The 11,267-nt window shown below is 30.8% G+C and overlaps 1 protein-coding gene across 2 annotated transcripts; it reads left to right on the top strand.

The window, feature by feature from the left end:
• The first annotated feature begins 2,940 nt into the window (after positions 1-2,940).
• LOC148178947 (proton-coupled amino acid transporter 2) lies at positions 2,941-10,999 on the top strand. 2 transcript variants are annotated; one of them, XM_088029444.1, is made up of 9 exons: positions 2,941-3,052; positions 4,738-4,830; positions 5,222-5,359; positions 5,512-5,662; positions 9,555-9,764; positions 9,815-10,087; positions 10,138-10,316; positions 10,368-10,540; positions 10,595-10,999. In XM_088029444.1, exons 2-9 carry the CDS (start codon positions 4,739-4,741, stop codon positions 10,840-10,842), a joined length of 1,464 nt encoding a protein of 487 aa, XP_087885570.1. In that variant the 5' UTR covers positions 2,941-3,052; position 4,738; the 3' UTR covers positions 10,843-10,999. The 2 variants fall into 2 exon arrangements, with proteins under 2 accessions (XP_087885570.1, XP_087885571.1); XM_088029445.1 differs by lacking the exon at positions 2,941-3,052 and having other exon boundaries at positions 4,739-4,830; positions 5,250-5,359.
• Positions 11,000-11,267: the final 268 nt, after the last annotated feature.

An 11,267-nucleotide genomic window follows, 5' to 3' on the forward strand; every position in this document is an offset into this window, starting at 1 on the left:
CCGTGTTCCCAGTGTAGAGACAATACGTATTTGCGCTCATTGTTACATGTTTTGATACAAAGGGCAAACACTCCAGTTGAGTACCTACTTGTTTTTTTCTCATACCTTGGCATCGATTATTTGACGTTATCTGGAATTTCAAAAATTGAAGTACCACAGAGTTGACATGGAATTTTCCTCAGAAATTGGGATTGTTGATAATTTTATATATTAATTTAATTCAATGCAAAACTTTGTTACTGTATTTGTTTCCATGGCATGTGGGTACAAAAGATAAAATAGATACTGATGTGGAACAATTGTTTTTCTATAGGTATGCACATGATGTGTGACGTACACAAATCCGTTAATGTACGGCAGAAATATGAAAAGAAATAAATAACAAATTATTGGTTATTCCGAAAACCGCAAAACTTGATTACTACATAAATAGATAAATTAGTAGATACCTGTATTTATTAGGAAAGGTAAGCATATGTTTTCTTCTTGCATATTTGCAATCTAGAATAGTAATTAACAACACCCAAATAAGTTAACTAATAACTAATAAAGTAATAAAGTGACATAAACAAAATTAAAGATGAACCTTTGAAATTATTATTTGTTACCTAGAATGTTTAGCAAAAAAAAGAAGAGATTTTAGACTCTTCGTTGATTGACTTAAAATTGTGCGTTTAGTAGACAAAAAAAAGCACACTTACAATTTCTCGTATGTTGTTTACTTCCGAACCAGCAGTCAAAAAAAAATCTAGAGATTACAAACGTTCTAGAAAAGGATTAAAAATATGTTTAGATACCGAATTATGAATTTAAAAAAAATGTCCAAGGGATTGACAGAATTACTTAACACATATAATGTAGCCCGACAAAATGGCAATGCAAAGTAGCGCTTCCGCCATATTTAAGAACTAGTTAGATTCGGCTCTTATTTTTAAGTAAATTTCAATAAATGCATTAGGTTTTTTTATGTTTAAAATGGACATATACAGGGTGTTAGGTACGTAAAGCACCTAACTGTAACAGCAATGTTGGGAAGATGGTAGAAATTGAAATCTGGAAAAACTTTTTTTTGCAACACTTCTTGTAAGCAGTGAAAAAACTAAAAAATAACCAATCACGTCTCAGATTGGATACTTGTAAAGTTTAAGAAATCAAGTAATTTCGTGGAACAAAATGTCACACATGTCACACCTGACATTTAGAGACATAGGTGCACGCAGTCAGATATCTGTCAAGTTGTGCTGAAAAGTTGTAGTCCTGAGATAACAGTAAATTATTCCTTGTTGCAGCGTTTATATCTTTGTCTAGATCGGAGTAAAGGACTATTTGAATGTTGTTATAATTTGATGATTATGATTATGATTATTTGAATGAAATATTCAGTTCCAAGTACACATTTGTGCCGCCACTGACTGACTAATTATGTCATATGTGACAGATATTTGTCACTTTCGTTTTATTATAATTAAACCACTAGATTTTTAGTCAAAGTTGGTGCTTTACTTAAATAACACCCAGTAGATAGAGACTGTATAGAAATATAAATATAAATATAAAGTACGTTAAAAGTACGAATCTGTGATGTAAAAAAATATTAAAACATTAAAAATATACATGAAAACATAATTTGATGTAAAATCAAAGATGTAAAGAAATTATCCAAAAAATAACTCCATGACTCTTGCATATTTTGGCACCTTTGTTTGAACAAATTAAATCCAGTTTTCGAGTTGTACAACCTAACGAGTGTACAAAACTTTATCTAAGTACCATACTATCACAAATCAAGTAGGTACATCAAGAATTATCGCAAAGAAATTCGGTCATTGATTCAGTTTTAATGATAAAGTGGTTTTGTATCCATGGAGACCTATTACTGTAAAGTTTTTGACAGCTATTATTTTATACCCGTGGCGTAGTTGGTTCGTAATTGTAAAAATAAATTTATTTGCCGCACAATAAAGTAATTATTATTACGACTGTTAAATGTTTGTAACTCTTTCAAGCGTTATTGCTATTTAAATAAAAACGAAAATAATAAAAATAATTACAGATTTCAGGATAGTTTATGACCGTTCAAGTAGTCTATGACCGCAACATTACTTGTCAGCCTCTATATTCCACTAAAATTCAGAATCAGTTTTTTTTTAATTATTTTATAGTCAAAATTTTTATTTTTGTTTGTTAGTAACAATGCAATTAGAATCTCTGCATTGTGCAATAAGTAATGTATTATGTTACTATGTTACAAATCTTGTGAACTCTCAAGTGCCATCTCTCTTGATTACTGATTAGTGATTTACCTACGGCTCTATGACATGATGGGTATTGTTTAATTGTTATTATTGTTCTTGAATTTTAAGTGTCAGACCTAAGATAAATCAAAGTGTTGATAGATGCAAGTCATGTGTAAATTCTCTCGTATTTCGTGAAATTAAATGACTTTGGGTGGCAATGGAACTCCACCTGCGGCCTTCATTACATAAAAACTCTTCACAATTAAATTATACAGAATAAGTGAACCATGAAATTTCTTACATAAAATGTACCTCAGATGATAGAAAAACAAACAAAAATATTTTACACTAGTGGATACTAATACGTTATTTAAAAAAACATGTTTTGGGTATAAGCCACAAATTTCAAGAAATAAATTCAAACAAAATTGTACTCATAACAAATTGTTTTCAACAATAATTACAATAACAAATGAAGTTGTAAAAAATTTAATGTAGGTATTTCTCTCTAGATATGATTTTGTACAAACTGCTTTATCCCAAATATTTTAAACTACTTTAGGCCTCTTTGTTGCCTGGTTAAACTGGGTTTATACTACTGATTAGTTCAATTTAAAAAAGGAAATTTTTGCAAGTGAGGAATATAAACAAGACAAACAGCTATAGTTCTCTATCTTTGAGCAAGAGTAGGGATAGTTTAAGTACGCTTTAGTTAGGTATATCTTTAAAGTCGGCTTTCAAAGGTATGTTCCGTGTCAGTTGTGTGTGTATAGCAAGCACGAACAGTAAATTGTTGTACAACTCGTCATATACAGGTATGTTTATAAACACGAGCACGCGTTCGAAGTGTTTAATTTCTTTTTTTTTATTTATTGCATTTATATTTTTTTTAATTTCAAACATTTAGCCGTTTCTTTTTTTTGCAAAGTTGGTAAATTTTAATTTTCAAACATATCTAAGTAGAACAGTTATTTCGCAAATACATAAAGAAAAAGAAACTAGCAGACTAAAATCGTAACAAGTAATTTTTGTATTGTACATGAAATATTGCACAGTCGGTATGTGGTAAAAAATTACATTTCCTGATCTTTTGTTCAATTTTATAAATTTACAATTATGGAGATATAAATTATATGTACCGATATTTTTATTTTCGCAGTTTAGTAGGTAAAGACCAATAAGATCATTAGATATCATTATAATTATCAGTCATGTATTAGTAATGACTATTAAAACAATGCATATATAAAATTTATTTTTTAATGAGTTTATGAAATGGAACTGAAATGAAATGGCTATAATTATTTTTTTGAAATGAAATACATTTATTATTGCACAAGTATTTTAAACAATTTATTTAATGATGGCTGGTCACTGTCATGTAGAGTTCAATTCAAATTTTTGATAAGAATGCCTCGTTTAACCTTCACGACGTTTTTACAACTGTCCAAAAAAGGAGGTAAAGTTGTTAAGCTTATTTAGTTGTGATCCGATACCTGAAACTGTTGGTGTAAACAATCGTACATTTGTCAAATCATTTTAGCATCAATGTATGTAAGTAGTTATCTTTATATTCTTTTAAATAACCATAGTTTAAGTTCTAGACTATTTTAAACCCGGCATAACTAGTGACAACAAAACATAAGTTCTTATTCTTTTTGAATTAAAAACAATCTTTTATCTAAATCTCATTTAATATTAATATTGATGCATAAGTCTTTAGGCCTGGTCCTTTGTACGCTGTCTTAAATTAATTGTAGATTAAATAAAAAATAAAAAAAGAGCCGTAATAAACTAATGTTATGGATAAGAGTGTACGTCTGTAAACCGGAAATTTATAGATAAAACTCAGAGTTTTTAACTAACTAAAATTCATAAATAATTATAATGAAAAGACTAAACTTAGTTATCTGGAATTACCTACTAAATATTAGCAAATAAGTCAATATGTTTGGTAATTTTACATAAAAGTTTCCCCATCAAGAATCGTCGAAAACACTTAAGTCATTATAAAAGATAATTTCAAAAAAATTCCACCTAGTTGTTGAGCTTACCGTTTCTTAAAATTCAAGATAATTTGTAATAAGATTAAGTTTAGGTTACATCGCATATGCATAGATAAAAAAATGTGTCCAGTCAAAAAGATACGTTTTAATAATAGTTAACCTCCTAACCACAAATAGAATGGAGAACACATCTAATTCCAGTTCGTTGCATTTTATTTATTATGGAACCAAAAAATAAAATGTTGCGTAAAACTAAAAAAATAACATCCCCACTCTCATATTAATAGAAACTGAAACGAGTCTCTTTCACGACATTGTTCATTTTTGCAGACTAATTATTGACAGAAGGAAATGAACAGTGTGAATGTGAAAATTTATGTTACCTTCAACTTAACATATTTGCATTCTTTGAAAATATTAATTACTTGAGGAATTTATCAAGTGGTTGTCACTTGTGCAATAGCTTGAACTTTAGAAAAATGTTTTTTTTTCAGTATGGAATTACAGAACAATTCCAGTCTTCCCTCAAATGACCATAAGCAGCCATGGCATGGATCCCAGTCAAGCTATCAATCGAAAGATAACAGGTACGATTTGAATTATTAGGGACTGAAATTTGGTGTCAGGAGTATTGAACTTTTAATAGCTCAGCTAATTGTTTATCAAAATCCTCAATAATTTATGCACATACCATTGTATAAAATTCTTGTTCTAAACCGTCTAAGATGTGCTATTCCGTCCAATTGCGGAATGTCATTCATTATCTATTGAAAGTATGATTATAAGTAAGTTATTGTCTATAAATTGGCGAGCTTTGATTAACTCAATTCCTGGTACCCACTTGTTTACCTTGTTCTCCATTTTTTCTAATCAACGTATAATCCAGTGGTTAACTCGTCGACCCGTGATGGTCCACGACTTATCACTTCAACCATACGGACATTCAAAATTTCAAATGACTTTCTATTTTTTTTGCAGCAATGAAAATGTATTTATGACTTTTCAGTCTAAAGACCCAATCATTTCCATTCCCATGCATGAAAAAGACTCCAAAGACAAAGTTCCTGGGGGCGGGGGTGGACACGGTCATGGTGTTTCCGTTGAACATCCTACGTCGTAAGTACAAGGAGGTAATGACTTTCCGTTGATTACCTCTTATGATTCATTTTTATTTTTGTCTATTCTTCCAATCGGCCTTGATAGTCAAAGTATTCTCAAGAGTTGTATAACAGTTATTCCCAACACTGATATACTTTTCTTTTTCCAAGATACGGCGAGACCTTGATGCATTTATTGAAAGGAAATGTGGGTTCGGGAATTTTTGCAATGGGGGACGCCATCCGGAACGCCGGAATCCTTGTGGGTCCAGGAATCGTTTTATTATTAGGAATTATCTGCGTTCATTGTCAGCACTTGCTGGTAAGTTAGCTTAAGGTAAACTTATTATTAGAACCTTGGGGCTACTACTATTATAATTAATTATAAGAACTGATACAAATACTGGTTTCAACATTTGTACTGATTAATAAGTGGTTCCGATTTATAGTCCTATAGTATGTACTTGCGGAAACTCCACTATTCACCGGCAAATTGTGTGGTGGGAAACTTGTTCATTCAAATTAGAAGTTGATTAGTGTTAACACAATTATTTTATTGTTTTGTTGTAATTTACTGTTTTCCTGCTCGCTCGGGTGTTCAGGTTACTCCAAAGGACATTCTTTACTATACAATTAAATCGTCACAAAACGATATCAGTACTGTTCTGTAAAAATAGTTATTTAAAATTTGTTGATATTGTTCGTTTCATATTTAAAACATAATTTGCAGATAAAAATTGTTTGAGAATAAAAGATAAAAAAACTTTAAACACGGTGTAAAATAGAGGAGCAAAAAATCTTTTGGAATTTGATCACTGTATAAATCAAACGAACAAACGATCCCAAATTGTCAAAATGGTCCATAACAATCCAAAATACCAACATAATTATTGCAAGTCGTTTAGACGTTCATTTTTCTGAGCTCGGTATAAAAGTTTAAACATGTTATTAAGTTTTTTGTTTAGACCTCGGCAAATTGGTTTGTTGTGGAATTAAAAGTTAACAATAGCAATGAACAAAAGCAGTTCATGAACGTAAAAAATCAAGTGTTGCGAATTTACTTTGTTCATGTGTAAGAAAAGCGCTGATATTTAGCTATAAATTACTTTTAAACAGAAGCAGTAGCAACAATATTAATTAATTTTCACCGAGAAAAAAATTAATTGTGACATTCAACCAGTTAGCCTCTAGCCGCGGTGTTGCGAGAAAATCATCCTTAAAACGTTTCTTGTGTTATTGATGACCATTTTCTGATGTTTCAATGAATTGTGAAAAAGATTTGAGTCTCATGCGAAATCTCCACACTCATGCAAAAAATTAGGCATCAAGATATGTTTCCATGTTTGCGATGTTACGGTTCAATGGCTTTTATTGAAGCGTTTAGGTCATGTTATTGAGAGTTCCAGTGGACAATTACGTGTCAGTCAATTAACAAAATACAATAAAGGTTTCTGGTTTCTATCACGTTGTCCTTCATAAAGTTGCATACCAGCGGTAAAGTAAGAATACTGAATTTAGATATTCAGTGTGAATTGAAACAAATCCTAAGATATTAGTTAGTTTATTGGGAGACAATCAGTATTTTTTCATTCAAAAACCAGAGAACTACTGACTTCTTATGTAAGATTCCTGAAACAAGTTTAGATTCATATCTGCGCCACATAGCGAGCTTAATTATTATCCTTGACGAAGTCTGAACGTGCTCCTGAAAGATCGAAATATGTGGTTGATTTTGCATATAAAGATGCTCTTCAACCTATCAATAGAAAGGTGTAAAACAATCCACTTCCACTAGGTAGTCAATTGCGGAAACTATAACGAAGATAATTTATTGTTATTCTGTAGTTTATTACTTAATCGCGCATTACAGACTCGTGTCCACCCACGCTGCCTTCAATTTTTTTTGTTATTAACGTTGTTCTTGCCAACTAATAACGGGATGCAAGCAATTTCGTTACAATTAATTCTAGAAAAACGAACATCTGAATTAAACTGTTGGATGACCGAGTGATTTTCATGCTTGGATAAAATTAAACTATGTAAAATACTTTTACTATAAATAACGGATTTGTCGAAAAATTAGTCAGAAAAAAACATGACATCACAGGAAAGACTAATGTATGATTATAATTTTGACATCATGCTAAAAAGGTAACGACAGTAATTATTTCGAGATGCAAGTCACATAAAGAAACAGTACCCATTTTTGTCGGTTTTGGCGTTGAAATTGCACCAAGGGAAAGTTTCACTTTTTTCTCTGTGGAACCTGTGGAGAGCTCTCAAGTTATTTTGACGTCATTGGTACGGTAATCGGAATCCAGACAGAACTGGATCGGCTACAATAAGAAGTTACCCGTGGGCATTTAATTCTTGTGTTTCATTTGCAAGATTATGGAAACGATCTCCTACGCACAACTTCTTATTAATGAAGTAATGATCTATTTGGTCTGAGTTTTGGAGCAGTTTGTTTTTAGTCATTTTGTGTTTGTGACGGCAATTACGACGATCGTGTGCAGAATACTAATGAAGAGACATCCGGATACTGGGTCTAGGCCTCGTGATCCTTTACTTGACTATACCTGACAATAGTTTCCTGTTATTGAATGGATTCGCAAGGATAAAACTCGTGCCAAAACGACTTTTATCAGGGAATATTATTTTAGCTGCAACCAGAAATGATTAGGATTTATCATGATAATAAAGATCAGATTCATTGCTTTTTTAGTATTTATTCATGAGAGTGATTTTGCAGGTGCCAGGTTCGACATAATTGGAATTCCTTATTTATACGTGTGACAGAAGTTTGTTATAAATTCGCATGTTAGGTAGTGTGAAAAATTTTACAATATTATTGTACCTATATGAATTATTGATAAGTTGTTAGTACTTCGTATAACGATAAAAACACTATTAATCTTTGTTTATTAAGAAAAATTGAGATGTGGTATCATGTTGGAATTTTTTTAATTATGCTGCCAGTTTGCTAATCATCCGCATCTTTAGCTTGTGGAAAACTTTAATTTTATTTTCACTACAAATTTACAAAAACAAATAGTGAGACATTAATAAAATATATAGCGCTTTTAGGGTTCTCTTTATCAGTTTTTCATTACCTACTTACTTGTTATTGTCATGTCAAAACATCAACTTATCACGTGAAAAAAATAAAAATTATAAAATAACGTATACACAAATGCTTACGGCGCAAAATAATAATCTAAACTGACAAAAACATATTGATTGACACATTTTTATCGCCAATGTGCGTCAATTTCTTTAACAAATTTAAAGCCTCTTGTATATTTGAGTAATTAAAACAGATAAAATACGACTAATTGCAAGAATTTTATCCAAGTGTGTATAGATAATAATAAGTAATCAAAGTACTTAGTTTAATAAATAAAGTAATAATATTAATAATCAATAAAGGTTAACTTTAATTTCGCGGAAACATTTATGCAAAAAATATTAAATAAAAGTAATAAATCAAATAGGATTACATACTTAAAATATATTACCAATTTTATAGTGTTTTTTTTTTCGAAAATATTTTGTGGCCCATTTACCAGAATATTAGAGTAAAAAATTGATGATTCATGGAATTTTTAGGTGGGTATAACTGTCTAAAAATGAACCTTTCCGTAAATAGTTGTTGTTTAAACTAGATTTGCATTAAGGCATTTTATCTAAATCGTTTTTATTATTCTTCTTAGAAAGAACTATTAACTTGATGTTAATATTTATTTAAATTATAGAAATAAAGTTGGTATTAACCCTATTCATTTATATTAGATAACTTCAATTTACGGAATAACTTGAATATCCACATAAAAGAATTGGCAGTGAAAACGCAAACTTTTTTATTTTATCGTCTAAATATGGTAATTGATATTTTATTTTTTCCATGAATAAATTTTGAGCGATTTATTTTATTATCTACAATAAAATTAAAATGATTATAGAGTTCAGATTAAAATCACCGACTTAAGAATTTGTTTAATTTGAAACGGTGATTAAAAGATAAGTTTTCTAAACCAAAATTTTCCTAAACAGTGGCAAGTTCATACTTTCTTATTAAAATGAATTAGTTAACGTCGATGATAAAAATTAAATGTGATTTGTAATCAATTAGTTATATAATTAGTTTAATTTAATTTAGTTAGATTATTTGTTATTATTTCCTCTATACAAATTTATTTGAATGATTATTTCAGTTGTCGGCAGCTAGAAAAATGACCACCAAAAAAGAAGTTTCGATACCACCCGACTTCGCTGAAACGGTTGAACTCTGCTTTGCTACCGGTCCTCCAGCCATGCAGAAAATTGCAAAAACTATGAAAAGGCTTGTAAATATATTTCTTTGCGTAACCCAGTTAGGCTTTTGCTGTGTATACTTTGTTTTTATTTCAGAAAACGCAAAACAGGTAATAACTTTTGAATTAGACAAGTTTGAATTCTAATCTATTTCCGTTAGGTCTTAGACTACTACGGTTATGTAATGGACGTTCATCTTCACATGGCAATAATTTTGTTGCCTATCCTGTGCACTTCACTGATTCGAAATCTGAAGTATTTGGCGCCTTTTTCCACTATCGCCAACGTTTTTATGTTAATGGGACTAATTATTACGGTTTACTACACTTCTCAAGATCTCCCTGACATCTCGGAGAGAAATTACGTAGCCACTGTATCTCAATTTCCACTTTTCTTTGGGACAGCAGTTTTTGCATTTGAAGGTATCGGACTTGTAAGTATTGAAAACAATGTTATTGTTTGATCTTAATGTCTTGTTCTCAGGTTCTGCCGTTGCACAACGAGATGAAAAATCGAAAGGATTTCAAGAGACCAATTGGAGTGCTTAACGTTGGCATGACTGTAGTCACACTGCTTTACATTTTAATTGGTTCTTTATCGTACCTGAAATATGGTGAACTAATAAAGGGTAGTGTTACTCTTAATTTGCCTGAAACTGATATGTAAGCTCTCTCTAAAGATTAGTTTTATTTTATTTCCAACTAACTTTTTAGTTTGGCCCAGTCCGTAAAAATAATCATTTCACTGGGAATTCTGTTGACGTATGCTCTTCAGTTCTATATAGCAGTGGAAATTATGTTTCCGAATCTACAAAGTCTGTTGGGACCTTTTAAGTATCCAGTTTTCGCCGAAATGGCTTTTAGATCTTTCCTAGTTTTAATCACATGTAAGTTTTTCTTATACTTTTATGTTAACATTTCTAACTCAAATTATTTTACAGTCATTCTTGCTGAAGCCATTCCCTTCTTGAATCTCTTCATTTCTCTAGTCGGAGCAGTTAGCAGTTCTGCTCTTGCGTTGCTATTTCCTCCAGTTTTAGATCTTGTTACGAGTTATAGTTACGGTGATCTAAAAAAAATTACAGTTTGTAAGAATGTGATAATTTTAGTAATAGGAGTCGTCGGCTGCGTCACTGGAACCTATGAAAGCATTAATGCGATAGTTAATGCTTTCAATAAGCAAAATTGATTCTAGAAAAGACTGTTATAGTTAAGTGACGTTCTATCGGGATAGTGGTTGTTTTAATTATTAATTTATTATGTATATGTGTACCATACTGTAGAGAACATTTTACCATACGTGATTCTTTTGTAATATTTGATTAGTGATAAATATTTTTCGAATATTCCGTCTTTTATTTAGACCTAAATGATTGAAAACTTGACGTTTTAAAATTTCTCGCAAAAGAAAGCGTTCAGTTTCAAGCGTATAATTAAATTTTCTTTGCCGACAGCATATAAGTTGTAGAATCTTTCACTTACCTGTTGGTGAAATTCTGTAATAAAGACATGTGACAATGCGTCAGTCAGAACATTGACATTTATTTTCCAAATTTATTAAAAATGGCTAAAATCCGATCAAACTCTCCAAACCTTGGCCAGAAATTTGGCAAA

This window comes from Gnatocerus cornutus, chromosome 2, assembly GCF_029298725.1.
Source record: "Gnatocerus cornutus isolate USDA-ARS CGAHR chromosome 2, icGnaCorn1.1, whole genome shotgun sequence".
Lineage (NCBI taxonomy): Eukaryota > Metazoa > Arthropoda > Insecta > Coleoptera > Tenebrionidae > Gnatocerus > Gnatocerus cornutus.

Excerpts from the sequence above, each read along its gene's own strand:
- LOC148178947 (XM_088029444.1), top strand. The coding sequence starts at position 4,739 with ATGGAATTACAGAACAATTCCAGTCTTCCCTCAAATGACCATAAGCAG. Across the intron at positions 5,663-9,554 it reads TTCATTGTCAGCACTTGCTG|TTGTCGGCAGCTAGAAAAAT; the intron begins GTAAGTTAGCTT and ends TGATTATTTCAG. Across the intron at positions 10,541-10,594 it reads TTTCCTAGTTTTAATCACAT|TCATTCTTGCTGAAGCCATT; the intron begins GTAAGTTTTTCT and ends ATTATTTTACAG.